The sequence below is a fragment of the Geosmithia morbida genome (genome assembly GCF_012550715.1).
Source record: "Geosmithia morbida isolate 1262 chromosome Unknown scaffold_14, whole genome shotgun sequence".
Lineage (NCBI taxonomy): Eukaryota > Fungi > Ascomycota > Sordariomycetes > Hypocreales > Bionectriaceae > Geosmithia > Geosmithia morbida.
The window spans coordinates 661033-676707 of record NW_023336201.1 but is presented as its reverse complement, the minus strand read 5'-3'; the positions used below and the strand labels follow the sequence as shown (position 1 = coordinate 676707).

Genomic DNA, 15675 nt, shown 5'->3' with positions numbered 1-15675 from the left:
CTAGGCATCCAAGGCGGAGATCATTGGACCTGTTCAGCAAGAGAACTGAGACTCAGCCTCGCGAGCTGCCCAGTCCAACCAGTCACCTCCTTGACAGGCGCCTCGATGGCCATGATATCCCAGACATGGTAATCTCCGTTGATTCCCATCACGGTCAAGAACTCCTCACTACTCAACAGTTTCCCTCCCTTCGATGTGACGACCGTTGCGAACGTCTGGTTTCCTCGCCCGATGAGTGAAAGGTCTACCCATTGACCCCTTGGGATTGTGGAATTCAGGCGGAAATAATTCCCCCCAGCATACAGGGTAATATTCGGTGTGAGCATCAGGGTCGAGTCGGCCCCAGTGATGATGGTTGTGTTTGTTCCATGTGGCAGCCCGTCTACTTTCAGAGTCATGCTGAGGGTGTAGTTGCGCCCCTTTGAGGACCACGGTGTTGTGAGGGAGCAATCTGGTGTGATGGAGAGCGCGCTACCGTCTTGGCGACAGGTTGTCGTTGCGTCATAACCGTTCTGAGACGCATCTCTCACGATGTGCTGCCCGGCCCCATCGGCTTGGTGCTCCTTGTCAAAGCTGTAGTCGAGGATCGTGCTGTCCCGCGATGGGATCGCCCTTTCCAGGTCCTGAGCGGGGATAGATGGGTGCAGCTTGGGAAATACGTCGGCAAAGTCGGACCATGTAAGATTCCCTCCCCAGTGCTTGTCGGCCAGGGACGGTATGCCTTCTCTCCAAGAGTAGTATGCCTCAGAACAGACCGAAGCATTGCTGCCGTAATCATTCCACTGAGCCTCAATGGCCCCGAGGACGAAGGAATTGTTCCGGAATGGGTTGTCCGACACGTTGTTTTGATTGAAGATGTAGGGGTACCACTTTTCCCCATCTGGGGATCCGTGGAAAACCTTTGTCTGATTGATAGTCTGCGGATAGCTCCCCGACCACTTTTGGACCACGTAGAAATCATCGTTAGAATTCACGACATGGTATCCGTTTCTTATATAATCAAAGTATGGGTTGTCTTCAAAGTATTCCCAGTGCTGGATAGAAACGTTCTTGTCGATGTTGTTGTAAGTCGAGTTGTAGACGGGTGGGAAAGTGCCCCATATGCGGATGGACTTCCCAGATGTTTCTCCGATGAAACTGTCCATCTCGTTCACAAACATATTATATTCCTCCGCTGGGCCTGTGTACTCGTCTGCGCCGATCGACACAACCTTGCTATGCATCCACGGGAGGAACTCTTCCCAGATAGCCTTCATGGTGGGCATTGTTTCCGGGTGAGTGATATTCAGAAGACTCAAGTCGGTGTCGTACCCAAGCTGCGGCTTCCATTGTACAATTGACAGGGCATGTCCCGGAGCTTCAATCTCTGGGAGGATAGTGACGCCGCGCATCGAACAGTGTCTCTGCATCGCCTCGAATTCATCTCTGGTATAAGACTCGTTGGTATACTTGACGAGACCGGCTACAGACGGAGATGGGGAGTATAGACGAAAGCGGGCATAGAGTTCCATGAGCTGGTCGTAGGTGTAGTTCGGATTGGCGTACAGGTTGTCGCTGAGATGCATATGGAACGTGTTCATTTTGAAAAACGACATGTACGAGCACATGTCCATGATAAATGCCGGAGGGTAATACTGGCGTCCGCAATCAAGCATCATGCCTCGAGTCGGCCACCCCGGTGTGTCCACGCCAGAGCCGGGAGGCATGACCCCGTCGTTCAGAATGGCCTGCTGCAAAACAGTCCGCGTCCCCCACCATGCCCCGAGAGGGCTGGCCCCCGAGATGACGATGCCATCCGTACCAGCAGTCACAGTGTAGCCTTCGGAGCTTGCTTCATATCTCGCATCGAGGTACTCAGCTTCTCTGTCTATCGTCAGGTAGATGCTGTTCTCCTGGTGCGTGTGCCCGGTAGAAACTGGGATTCGAATGCCAAAGATGTCGTGTAGGTCCTCGGAGAAAGTGGTGGCAAACTCGACAAGGCTCGGTGGGATCAAAGTGCTTCCCTCTTCGTCCTTGGAAGATGCGTAGGCCGTGTCGACGATGATACTACCAAGTCGGGAGATGGCAAAGCCGTCGCCCTGGCTGTTCGTAAATGGGACAGTGGGGATACCGACGAGGTCGGCGTTGACAAGTCCTAAGCTTCGTTCAGCAACAGCTCAGAGGACCACCGGCTTGGAGTTTGACCTACCGGAGAGACGACTTGATGACAACAATGCCACGAGAATCTGGATGCTCACCCTCATTATGAAGAAGATTTGGCTACGACCAAAGTGCTAGATCTTTGTACCCGGCCGCAATTACACCCTGTCTGTCCCCTCTTATAGATGGCCATTGATATGATTGATAACCCCCCAAGAGTTACCCCTCATAATGGCATGGCAACGTTACGATGCCAGAGGTCCATCGGGATACGTTAGTGTACGGGTAATCTCAATCGCACCGGCTCTACTGACGATGCATATATCTCTCACCAAGAATACATGTAGTAATATACGTAATCCCTGATAACGCAGGCACATGCGTGTAAATAATACGAATCCCAGCAATACGATGAGTCCTATCATCCTATCAGCCATTCGGTGAATGGGCACAGGCACTATTACCACTAGCAGCCGGATAATAATGGAGCACGTAAATCGGTGATGCCAAAGGTCGATTTTTGTCGGAAATAGGGACGATGGATTCTTCGGTAGGTGATTCAAGTTGCCCCCAGTAGGTATTCCGCCACGGTACAGATTAGACACGCCGCAGACAGACTGGCGAGCTTGCGTCCATCTTCCAGAGAAGACTTGGTGATGGTCTTGATTTCCACGCGGGGGCGCTCTATCGATGAGAGCGATCCCATCTTGCCGGATGATGAGGTGTGGGAAGGTGTGTGACGGGATAGCATGGTAGATAGACGGTCCACTTGTTAGCTCATCCCCCCTGAGGCTGGTCGCGAAGCCTGACTCGTCCATACTGTATCGGTGGGCTGGTGAGATGTCCTTGATTTCTAGAACCGTTCGAAGCTTGAAGGATGCCTGGATTCTCTCGATTGTAGTTCCCATTGTGCGAGTAGAATCAATTCTATTGCCTCCAAATGTCTTCAACTCTGGATTCCGGCGAAGGAAGCCATTGACCCGATGCTTTCCAAGCGACTCGAAGTCACCATTCGATTGTAGGATTCGAGTCGTTATTTCCATTGCTTTGCGGCCTGACGCGTCGATATACCCGATTCGATTGCATCGAGGGCGGATTGGGTAGATTCCTCGGTATTGGTGATGCTAATCAAGATGTTGAAGCATCAGGAAGCTATCGAAAGGGGAGGGAAAGGGGTTGTGATCGGTTGGTGGGTGGGTTGACTTATCCTGTGGAGTGAAGAATAGGACAGTTCATATACTGCTTGAGTTCAAGGTTCAGACGTTATCCGTTAATACAACGTCTTCCTGGGGTAGTGCGAATGGTCTAATCGTAGTCGAGTCGACTGGCTCGGCATGGGTATCAAGATGAATGCATTACTGACTGTATCAATATGCATGAGGGGGGGTTTGCGGCTGCTAGACCTCCAGAGGACGGAGAAGAGTCCGTGGGTATATACATGCTAATCGTGACGGCAGGAATCTCCTGGGCTCCTGCCTGCCATCATTTGGGAACATTGATGTTTGTAGTGTGATGATAATATTACGGAAGCGGGCTTCCTCATTGTTCATGAGGAATTCCTCACAGGGAGTTCCTCACTGTCTACCAATATTATATGGCAGGGGCCTTCCCTAAGCTCCTTGCTCCGTAGGCCCAGGGAACTCGTGCCAGTCGAGCCCCGCCAGCCTCCAGGTTTGCCGCCCTCAGCGCTCTCTAGGGCGTTACACCTGCTAAAAAGAAGAAAGATAAAGATCCGGGCACCTTTCCACTTCTCCAACGGAGTCCTAAAGCCTCTCTTTTTTTTTTTTTTTTGCAGTTCTGGTCATCAGGCCAAGTCACCGGGAATTCGACACCATCCATAATCCATCTCCCTCCCCACCTCGTCCTCCCGTCAACCATTTGACCTGGTCAAGCCGTCATTCGGATCATCACCATCTCCCTCCATACGCTCGACCTCTTACCATCTCGTCTTCGATAAGGAACCGGCGCCCTCCCTTCCTCTAACGTTATGCCGGCAGCTTAAATAGCGTCATACCAACACCGAAAACAACACCGCAGCCCATGTCTTCTGTTCCCAGAGGCACGTCGCCGGGCCTTGAGTCCGGTGCCAGGTCCATCTCTGGTTCTGTCCCTCGAGCCGATGCCACTGCTCGTCTGGCCACCCCGATCCCGTCCGTCTCCCAAGGTTGCACACCGCCGACCAGTGCCAGCGCCACCGCTCGCCGAGCCTCCAGCGCGACCCAGCAGCAGCCCACAGATCCCACAGTTCCCCTCGCCGGACCCAGTGGTAGCTACCGTGGGCCTGGTGTCTCTGCCCTCGCCGCCGCCTTGGGAAACTCGCTGGGCCAGTCTCCTCCCCGCCATGGCACACCCTCGCAGCCCATCGCCGACCCTGCCCCACCGCATCGAAACCTCTCGCCCAAGCCCAGCGCCAGCATGCTGGGTGACCGGCTGACGCCTACAAACTACGGATCGTTCAACTCGCGTACCCAGTCCGTCGGAGGCAATAACGCTCCTTTCGAGGACGTCGAGGTCGTCAAGAGGCACCTGGTGCAGCCTGGAGAGTCGGAGAACCCCACTACGTCGGAGGAGTCGTCGTCCATCTTCGGCGGCCAGTCCAAGGGCAAGCAGCAGGATACCGCCACCTCGGGCGGGACTGGTGCCGGTCCCGGAGAGAATGATTTTTCCAGTCTGCGTCTCCAGGGTGGCGATGTCACCCGTCCCATCTACAGGTGGACTGAGCAGGAGGAGGCCAAGACCCGTATGCAGCGCAGCAAGAGCTTCACTGAGCTGCGCCCGGAGCCTGAGAACGAGGTGCTCGACATCAACTCCATCAAGATCCCTGGTGGCTTCCGTAGGGATCATCTCCGCAGATTGGCCGGCAGCCCATCAGGTGCCGGGAGGGGTACACTGCACGACCAGGACGCCGAGGCTCAGCAGCCGCAGCTCTTCACATCGAGCTTCCTCGAGTTCCTCAGTATCTATGGCCACTTTGCCGGCGAGGAGCTGGAGGAGGACGACGAGGCTCTCGGCCCGAACGAGTACTTTTCATCGGGCGAAGACTCGCACAGCGATGCGGACGACAGCGATCACGAGCCCATGGAGGACAGCACGCTCCTGCCGCCCTCGAAGCGCCGTCGCCGTCGCAAGGCTCGCGTCCGTGGCACCAACAGCCCTACTAATGCCGTCATGCTGCTGCTCAAGTCGTTTGTCGGTACGGGCGTGCTGTTCTTGCCGCGCGCCTACCTCAACGGCGGCATGGTCTTCAGCAACGTAGTGCTTCTGGGAGTGGCGGCACTGAGCTACCACTGCTTTGTGCTGCTGGTCGACACGCGGATGCGCGTCGAGGGCTCGTTTGGCGACATGGGTGGCATCCTGTACGGAAAGTGGATGAGGACGGTGATCCTGTCGTCGATTGTGCTGAGCCAGATTGGTTTCGTGGCTGCCTATACCGTCTTCACGGCTGAGAACCTGCAGGCCTTCATCCGGGCCGTGTCCGATTGCAAGTCGTCGATGAGCATTGTGTGGCTGATCGTCATCCAGATGATCATCTTCCTGCCCTTCTCCCTGCTGCGCGACATTGGCAAGCTGGGTTTCACGGCCCTCATAGCCGACGCCTTTATCCTCATTGGCCTAGCGTACCTGCTGTACTATGACATCCTGACGCTGAGAAACGAGGGTCTGAGCGACATCATCCTCTTCAACAAGGATAACTGGACACTCTTCATCGGCACGGCAATCTTCACCTTTGAGGGAATCGGTCTCGTCGTCCCCATCCAGGAGTCTATGCGTCACCCGGAAAAGTTCCCTGGCGTGCTCCTGCTGGTCATGGTCATCATCACGGTCCTCTTCACGGGCATGGGCGCCGTCTCGTACGCCGCCTACGGCTCCCAGACGGAGACGGTCGTGCTGCTCAACCTGCCCCAGGACGACAAGCTTGTCAATGGAGTCCAATTCCTCTACTCGTGCGCCATCCTCCTCTCTACGCCCCTGCAGATCTTCCCGGCCATCCGTATCGTCGAGACAGAGCTCTTCACCCGCTCGGGCAAGTACAACCCCTACATCAAGTGGCAGAAGAACATTTTCCGCTTCTTCGTCGTGGTTCTCTGCTCGGCCATTGCGTGGGGTGGAGCAGACCATCTCGACAAGTTTGTGGCCTTGGTCGGAAACTTTGCCTGTATTCCTCTGGTGTACATCTATCCGGTATGCTCTTCTATCTCTCTCTCTCTCTCTCCTCCCCCATGTCGGTTATGTCACGTCTCTGGGCGGGCTTACTAACAATTGTGATACAGCCCCTCCTCCACTACCGAGGCGTGGCACGCACCAGGTTCTGGAAGCTGTCCGACATCATCCTTTGCATCTTTGGCTTCGTGGCCATGTCCTACACGACTGCTCTGACGATCATGAGCTGGGCCGCTGAGGATCCCAAGGGTCCTGGGTACTGCGACAGGAAGGGCACGGACATGGGTATGGGACTGTAGCGGTCCCCATCGAAGTGAATATACCGCACGAGGTATATCCTGATCTAACCTATATTTTCACTCAGTTTTATCAAGCAGCGGTGATCAAGACGAGAATGTGTGTCCTGTATGGCAGGAGTTGGTCAGATGGTGTTTTCCTCTTCCCCGTTTTACTCTTTCCATGATCGTTTCCATGCCGTTTTTATTTTATTTTGGGCGATTTGGTTCGTGCCTGGGTCTTTTTTTTCTTATTCCTTCTCCATTTGCCTGTTTATATAGCTGGCTGGGTTCTTATTTATTATATGCTTGATTTTTTATGCATTTATATAGAACGATTTACATCCGAAATATAACATCTTATCTAGATTCTCAACGAGAAGAAGATTATAAATGTGAAATGTAGAAGGAATAACGAGTTGTTATGAAAGCTCTGATTGATAAACAGGAATAAGTGAAGATCCGATTGATAAAAAGATGCTCGGTCATTTCATTTTCATTCGGCCTTTACCAAGGTGGAGATGCTGCGTGAGTACGAAGCTAAACTACGTAATGTCCGACGATACGCGAACCAGACATTATTCATCCTTCACCTGCAACCTCAACGCCACTCTTTTCCCGCTCTCTCACTCTGACACGCTCCTCTCACAGAGTAAAAAAAAAAAGGAGAGAGGACGAAAGAAAGGCGAGGGCAGAAAGAAAGAAGGAGAAAGATGAGGTCAATGTCATTATGGCTGCGTCGCCCAGTCGCCACTGCAGCGGCCAGACGCGCACCACCGTCCTGTTGCCGTCGCCGTGATGCAGCACCATACCGCGGCCTAGCCACCAGACCGAACAGACCTATTGCTGAACCCAGAAAGCCGCCGCCCTTCCCGACAGTACCGACGTGCCCTTCACCCACGTGCGGATGCGCCGACACGCCGGAAGGTCTGGATATTGACCACAAGAGCCGGCTGAACGGCGTCATGACGGGCTACGCGGAGCATGTCCTCGTCTGTACGGGCAAGGATGACTGGCCGTCCAAGATTGAGGAGGATGACGGGGGGGATAACCTGGCTGCCGATCTGAAGGAGCTCTTCGGTCGGGGAGGTGAATTTGCCAACGTAGGTTCGACCTCAACCTGCCTCTCCGGGTCTATGCCGCCAACGACAAATGCGGCGTGCTAACGCGGACACCGGCAGCCCTTTCACAACGTCTCGGTCCTGAACTCGTCATTCCCCAGCTCCGTGGCGCCCCGTCCCGAGGTGCAGAACTCATCAGCCTACCTCCTCCCCAGCTTCAAGTACGTCCCCTACCTGCCGCGCGTGTCGTTCGACAGCGTCCGCGCCATGGCGAAGGCGTACATCCTCCCGCGGAAACTGCACCCCGTGCACGACGACCTGTCGCCCGTGCACCGCGACAGGATGCTGCGCGACGACACGTACGCCAGTCTTCTGCCCGGCGTGACGGACGTCGACGAGATTCTGGTGCTCATCTGTGGTCACGGCGGCCGCGACACCCGTTGTAGCATCATGGGCGCCGTGCTGCGTCAGGAGTTTGAGGAGAAGCTCGCGTCCGTTGCCGGCCTGGACGTCCGGACTGGGCCCGTCAAGACTGCCGCCTCTACTACGCAGCTTTCCACCGGCGCAGATAAGGAGGTGGAAGACGAGGAAGAAGAGCTGGGTGCTCGTGTCGGTCTGATCAGCCATATTGGTGGTCATAAGTTTGCGGGAAACGTCATCATATATCTGCCCCCCGGGCTCGTCGTGGACGAGGACGGCACGACGCACCCCCTCGCCGGTCATGGGATCTGGTACGGGAGGGTGGAACCGAAGCATGTCGAGGGTATCATCGAAGAGACGATTCTGAATGGGAATGTCATAGAGGACATGTTTAGAGGAGGTATAGACAGCAACAGGAAGTTGCTGAGGATTTAGGACAGGCACGACTCAAGCATGCATAGATCTGTACATTGTATATCAGAACACGGAACGAAATAGACAGTGAATTCTCATCCAGGAGAATAGCGATAGTACTGCTACTTTGTACAATGTGAAGGCGTCATTGATCGTGTTGCTCATGTCGTCGGTGATGTTCTCCAGGTGGGTGGGTCACGTGCCTGCGCGTCAAATTCGCATCCCCATCGTTGACGACATGAATTTTCTCTCATCACCGATCCCATCGATGTCGTCTCATCCAACGGGATCATCATCTTTCATATATATATAAACGTACTCATATGTCCAATCACATCGTCTTACTGTATCTTGTGGTATTCTGCCACCCACGCCATTAAGGCCAGCCCATCGTCCAAGATGCGGCCCCATCACAGCTACCGCCTCACAGCTCTCCTGAGCCCCGTGAGTCTAACACCGTACCGAGCAACGTCCATCTCAGGCTATACGGCAAGCCATGCCCGATTCTATACAGCCTCCAAAGAGGTGGCTCCCCCTCCAAAAGAAGGTACATCGCCGGCACCAGCACCCAAAAGGACCCGCCGTCGCCTCATCCTGTGCACCCTCCTGGTAGCCGGGACGGTCCTGTACACGGTAGGCGGGTCATCGGACGGCAGCCACGCCTCCACCCTCAACGACGAGACTTTTGTTCCCTACAAGATGACGTCGCGCACCGCCCTGTCCCCCTCGTCGTTCGTCATGACCGTCGTGCCCCAGACGCCCAACCCCGACCCACCCTACCTGCTGCCCGGGTCAAGACGCTGGCGTCACCCGCTCTGGTCCGTCGAGTTCAAGCAGCCAGAGGTGCAGATCTCGCGGCACTACACGCCCCTGCCCCCGCCTCTGGAAGGCAGCGATACCGCCATCACCCGAGGAGAGAATGAGGTGGAGTCGGAAGGCGCTCTACGTTTCTACATCCGTGCCGTCGGCGACGGTGAAATGTCGCGGTACCTCAACCGGCTCCGCCCGGGAAACACGGTTCACCTCCGCGGACCGCACGTGGGCTTCGACCTTGTGCGTCGTCTCGGCGCGGCAAAGCGTCTCGTCTTCCTCGCCGGCGGGACGGGCGTCGTCCCCGGCATGCAGGCTGCGAGGGTGGCCCTGGACGGGTACGACGACGCTGTAGTGTCTCTCCTCTGGGCTGTGCGCCAGCGCTGCGAGATCGAGATGGGAGGCGGCACCTCCTCCGAGCGGACGACGGTGACGAAAGCAAAGCGCTGGTGGTGGCCATTTGGTCACGAAGCTGGACCTACCGAACTGCGTGGTGACGATGACGGGAGGAACCTGGCTCCCGTGGCGCGCCAACTGGCAGACATGAAGAAGCGCTACGGCGACCGTCTGAGCGTGCAGATTGTCGTCGACGATGAGAAGACGTCCTTTGGGTTGGAGCACGTCCAAAAGGCGCTCCTGGACACGGCAGCGCCCGACCACAACCATACTTCTGCCTCTGTCAAAGCCCCAATCAAGGCTAAACCTGTCCATCCTGGCACGGACTGCCCCCTACATGACCAGGCCCTCCACAACTTGGCATCCGAGTTCGAGGCTGGAAGCAGCCCGGATTGTCGCTGCGACGCTATCCACGGCGTCAGCCTTCCAGGGAAGAACCTCTTCATCATATCTGGGCCGGATGGCTTCGTCACGCACTACGCTGGCGAGAAGCTGTGGCGGGGCGGTCGCCATACTCAGGGTCCCGTGGGGGGGGTCGCTGGCCGCATATTGGAGCAGCATCCTCACCTTCAAAAGGAATGGCTCATCTTGAAGCTGTGAGTGGGGCAGGGGGGAGCGTGTACGATCAATGTGTATTATTATGATCATGGAATAAAGGGCTGGTGGTGATCGGAGCACGATGGCTTTGTACTTGTTGTATTGATGACTCTTGTAATGCTACACAACACACACATAAACGGGGAGAAGAAGGAGAAGAAAAGTACAATCGATCCAACTCCATGCCAACGCCAATCGCCCAAAGAAACCAAAAAATGCAAAAAAGAAGGAAGACATGACAGGTTTTACACACTTCCTCACGTGCTCTGTACCTTTCTGTAAGAGGGCGGCTTCATAGTCCTGCTGATAATCTTGGCCAGATACGGTGGAATCAAGGCAACAGCAGCAATGGCCGCAACTCGCCAGACAAACCCCCTAGCTTCATGTCAGTACCAGGTTCGAACGAACAATACAAAGACAGAGAGAGAGAGAGAGAGAGAGAGAGAGCGAAACACATGTGGCTACTTCTGACTTACCAGGTAACAACAAATTCGAGGTCGAAATATCCTCCAAGGAATGGCAGGGAACCTAGGTACAAGATCAAGGTGCCGAGGATGCTCATGATCATGACGGGGTGCCACGTAGTGATCTCGATAGCCACCATGATCAGCTCGTTAAACACAAGGACCGTGTAACTGACAGCCACCATCTTCGGGCTGTCCACCTCGGTCAGTATCTGTGATAGGCCCTGGATCATGCCGCCCTGGTAGATGGACACCATGACCCAGACGAAAAAGGTGCGGTACGACAGCGACCGCCCAGACGTGAGTTCCTTGTACAGTTCAGGGTACAGGTTGACCAGGTTCTCGTCGACATCCTTGTCCAGCACAAGAGAGATCACAGGGGCCGCGGTGTAGATGGTGGCGTATCCGACGAGGAGCCAGTCTTTATACAAACCCTCTGGTTCAAACTTGAGAGCGATGCTGTACATGGTCTGGCACACGGCAATGATGAGACCGCGGTGGATCACGAATTGGGCCAGCTTGGCACTCCGCTTGTAACTGTTGCGGCCGTGCCATACAAGAAGCTTGACCAGGTGGCAGAAGTGCTCAATCGAGAAATCGGCTGCCAGACTCGCCTGGCGACCCTCCTTGCCGACAATGCCGACGCCGACGTCGGCGGCCTGAATCATGGAAACGTCGTTTCCTCCATCGCCGATGCAGCAGACGCGCTTCTTGGTGAACTCCTTGATGAGCAAGGCCACCTCGGCCTTTTGAGTGGGAGAGCATCGCGATGCCACCACGGTGGGGAGTGTGACGGCAACCGAGATGAAGTCTTTGCGGAAGTGCTTGAGGAAGAGCGCCAGGCTTTCTCCGTCAATCAAAAGGCAGGCGTCCGTCTTGCTCCTCAGGAAATCCAGATGATCCTGGGCGTTCTCCTTCTTCTGCATCTTGGCCACCGTGTAGATGTACTGTCCTCTAGAGACAAGCTTGGAGCTCACGGCTACACATCGCGCCGTCTCCACCTTGTCGCCCGTCAGCATCCAGATCTTGATGCCGGCGTTGCGCAGCAGCTCCAGCGACGGCTTGACATCCTTCTGAAGCTTATCCTCCACGCCCGTGACACCGAGCAGCTCCACGTCGTTCTCCAGGAAACGAGACACAACCCGCTGCATGCCGGCGTCACGCCCGCTGATGGAGAGAGAAGCCTCTCGATGCTCGGCCGAGAACTCCTGGTACTGCTGCACCGACAGTCTCTTGCGGCCCACTACCAGCGTTCGCAAGCCTTCACGAGCCATGTTCGCCGTTTCCTCGTCGAGCCAGTCGTTGGCCGCGACGATGGATCCCATGACCGTGTCTGCACCCTTCTGGAAGAACCAGATTTCGCCGCTTTCGAGGTCTGGCTTCGTCTGCTTTACGTCGGTGTGGAAGTGAACAATGATACCCATACGCTTGCCATCAGATGTAAAGGGGAAAACGTCCAGGATACGAACACGGACAACTGGCCTGCCGGTGTCGGTAGCCTCCAGAACCATACTTGTGCGGTCTCGGTTGACAAGCCGGAGTCCGACTGACTCAGTCCAGCGGACAATGGCAATCTCATCCGGGGAGGAAGCCTGGTAGGACGTGACCTCATGTCCATCCTCGACATCGACGGTGGGCGTAACGTTATGGCACAGAGCTAGGGCGAGTACGACGTCTCGCACTCGAGAACCAATCTCCCTCCTTGTACGAGTAGCACCCACATTGGCTGCCGTGGCGAATGTTGACGATGGGGTAATGAGCGTGGTTTGGGCCGCCGGGTCTGACGATGACGAAACGTGGAAGCCTTGGCGGACATAGGAGCCAACCTCCTCCATTGCCTCGTTTGCGTACGACACAGTTCCCACGTGAATCTTCTTCATCTCCATCTCATTCTGGGTGAGGGTTCCAGTTTTGTCGCTGAGCAGGTATTCGATACGCCCAAGATCCTCTGGGATGGTGCTGGTTCGGACCACCGCTCCCGGTATGTCGGGATCGCGCTGGATGAACCGAGAATAGACAGTTTTGCCGAGATCGAGATTGACTCGCAGACTGATAGGCACGATTGTGGAGAAGAGAACCAAGAAGCGCATAATCTTAATGTACCACACGTTGCCTTTTGTGTTCTCAAACCCCTCCAGGGCCACCAGGATGATCGAAAGAGCCAGGGTAAGACCGCAGAGAATCTTGGTCAGCGAGTTGATCTCATACTCGAGAAGGCCCGTCTTGGAACGCGATGGGGCGGTTGACAGAGCCGACCGTGTCTGCGGTCCTGTGTACATGATGACTGCGAGGGTGGTTGCCTGCGATGCGATGACGGTATTGGCCCAGGCAGTGTTGTCGATGGACAAGCCAAAGGAATTGGTGCTGTCTCCGTCAGTCTGCAGCGTAGGCTGAGTGCTCAGCGCGTCTTGCCTAGAAGGGAGGAGCTCGACGGTTCCGAAGAACTCATTGACCTTCTTGTCGGGCTTTCCTCCAGTGACGCGGAGCCTCACGAACTCCTCTTGGGGTATGTTCTGGGTCAAGGGCGATGCAAGACGCAGTTTCCAGTCCGTCTCGCCGTCAAGCTGATCAGTACGGATAAAGGTCTCGCCGACAGAGCCCTGGTTGTCATCTTTGGGAGATCCAATATCTGGCGCCTTCCCTTTGGCGTTGAGACTGGCATCCGCGTCGTCGAGTGTCAGGAGGGATTCTTCCTCGGCGGGCCCTTTGATGGCGGGGGTGGAGGGGGCAGTGACTATGCCGTCAGACGAGTAGCACTGCAGTATGACGACGTCGGCAGGGATACGCTGGCCCTTGGTTAGCTTCAGCACGTTGCCAACCTTCAAGTCCTTGGACTTGCGGCTGAGCTCCTGGACGAATGATGCTGGCTGGTAGCCGTCTTCGCCATTCTCCTCCTGGATGTCGGTCAAGTTCTGGCGGCTGCCTCGGTTCCTTCTCGACTTTCGACTCAGCGACTCAGACTTCAACTGGCGCCGCGGGCGTATGGACGAAGCGGGCGTTCCGGGCTCGTAAAACTCGAGAACTGTGTATTCTTCCGAGTTGGCCTCAGTGTCTCGTTGGCGTCGGCTGATGTCGTCGAAAGCCTCCTTGCCCATGGTGATCATGAGGACAAAGGCCAGCGGAGCAATGTACGTCGACAGATAGCCAATCCTCAATGCAGGAATGGCCTGCGACAAGGCAACCAGAAGGAAGTACATGTTGAAGAAGAAGGAGAATTCGTTGTATAGGGTGATGGGAAGGAAGGTGAATGCCGTGTATTTGGCGTTGGAGACAATGTTGTTGGGGAACTTTGTGGCTTGATCAGACCCGACGGCGACATGGCGAGATGAGGATGGATCGTCGGGCTGGTTATCGGCTTCTTCGTCGTCGGCCGGCTTCTTAGAGCCAGACATGAAGCTGGGCAGGCGGATACGCGAGCTGTGCGAAGACGAGGGCCGGCGACGTTGAGAGCTCGGGTCCCCTAGAAGAGGCTGATCATCGTCGTTCGGACCAGGATCCAAGTACCGGCCGCGTGTGGCATCCTGGTCAGCCAGGAGGCCCTGGGTATCATCGTCCCAGTCCCGGCGATCCTGGCCCAGGTTGCCATAGCCCTGGCCTCGCTTGCTGGCGCGGCGCAATCCACCCATACGCAAGTTACGCAGGGCTATGCGGGAAGTCTTTTGATGGCTATCTTGTGTTGGCTCGCCTCGTGTGGGCTCGGTAGATATAGGGTCGAGTTCTTGGACGTCAAGTTCGAGGTCGGAGTCCGAGTCATGAACTGGTGAGTCAGGCGGCTGGGCTGGCTGGTACGAGGGTGAGGAAGACATTCCGTCGCCTAGGGAATGACGGGTAGAATCAAACGCAGAAACGCAGAAACACGACAGCTCCGGACGAAATTCACAGAATCGATCTGTACATGCTGTGTCGTCGACGGCTAGTTGATGTCAGCAGCGCCGGAGGGCGGTTACGATGTCGTCGTACGAGTGTCGGCAATAGGCATGACCGCTTCCGGTCGGCGTCGGGGGTTTGGGCGGGCGGTCGGTAGTTCCGGATGAATAATCCTTCAAGAGCCTCCCCTCTTGCCGTGCAAACTGTACAGGTAAGGTGATGCGGGCAATGATGTACCCAAATCTGTGGTGATTCCGAGTTTTGGCGGTTGAAATAATGATTGGTGAAGTTTCTGGGTTTGTGAAGATTTGGAAGGCTTATTTTGAGATCCCGTCAGGCGTGGACCATCAGGGCCATCAGGATACGTAGCCGCGGCGGAAGGTGCGACGTACAGGTATCATTGCTCCGTAAATTCCAGGGGGAAAGGTGCGAAGGTGCGAAGGTCCGTACCCGCTCCTCGCTTGCCCCACCACGCGTCACTGTATTACGACGCACTGACGATCTAGGCTCGGGCAATTTTCACATTATCTGGGATATTTATAAGGGCGACATATTGCTACTACTGCTGACTCTTCCATTCGTATGTTGACGACTCCCATACAGACACGAGACTATTCCCCCAGAGTTGTGACCTCTCAAGTAATTGGGAGGCTCTTGGTACGATGTCCCCGCTGCTACCGTACTAGGAGCTACTACTACGATTACTACGAGTAATATTAGCTGCTAGCAGCAACACACAACACACACTCCAAACTTCTTGGCATCGCAGGAAGGAGCATTTAACTGCAGCATATGGCTATCCGCGGAGAAGGTCTACTAGTCTTTCCGTCTTGATGCACCATCATTTGCGTCGCGCTTACCTCCGGTTACGTCAGCGATGCTTCCTGCCATTATCTAGCCTTTGTCCTCACGCCTACCCATCCCGTGCCTCTTTTCTAGATGCACGGTACGTAACAATTATGGCATCAGTCAAACCAAGCCGTCGACGCCTTGCAGAACGGGTGGGCAGTTGGGCCAAGCTTGAAACATGTTCCATATGGAGCCGTTATGATACCCACAGCTCGTCCTCTC

At 55.5% G+C, this 15675-nt stretch overlaps 4 protein-coding genes across 4 annotated transcripts; 2 read left to right on the top strand and 2 right to left on the bottom strand.

Annotated features, from left to right (window-relative positions):
* Positions 1-20: 20 nt before the first annotated feature.
* On the bottom strand, positions 21-2243 carry GMORB2_2816 (hexosaminidase; the record flags this gene model as incomplete). The annotated part of the gene is made up of 2 exons (XM_035464794.1): positions 21-2134; positions 2189-2243. 2 exons carry the CDS (start codon positions 2241-2243, stop codon positions 21-23), a joined length of 2169 nt encoding a protein of 722 aa, XP_035319464.1.
* A 1936-nt stretch (positions 2244-4179) lies between these two features.
* GMORB2_2815 (solute carrier family 36 (proton-coupled amino acid transporter)) lies at positions 4180-6599 on the top strand (the record flags this gene model as incomplete). The annotated part of the gene is made up of 2 exons (XM_035464793.1): positions 4180-6321; positions 6411-6599. The coding sequence occupies 2 exons, from the start codon at positions 4180-4182 to the stop codon at positions 6597-6599; spliced, it is 2331 nt and encodes a 776-aa protein (XP_035319463.1).
* A 706-nt stretch (positions 6600-7305) lies between these two features.
* GMORB2_2814 (Sucrase/ferredoxin-like) lies at positions 7306-10276 on the top strand (the record flags this gene model as incomplete). Its single annotated transcript, XM_035464792.1, has 4 exons — positions 7306-7370; positions 7414-7678; positions 7757-8456; positions 8985-10276. 4 exons carry the CDS (start codon positions 7306-7308, stop codon positions 10274-10276), a joined length of 2322 nt encoding a protein of 773 aa, XP_035319462.1.
* A 254-nt stretch (positions 10277-10530) lies between these two features.
* Positions 10531-14543, bottom strand: GMORB2_2813 (phospholipid-translocating ATPase; the record flags this gene model as incomplete). Its single annotated transcript, XM_035464791.1, has 2 exons — positions 10531-10648; positions 10750-14543. The coding sequence occupies 2 exons, from the start codon at positions 14541-14543 to the stop codon at positions 10531-10533; spliced, it is 3912 nt and encodes a 1303-aa protein (XP_035319461.1).
* Positions 14544-15675: the final 1132 nt, after the last annotated feature.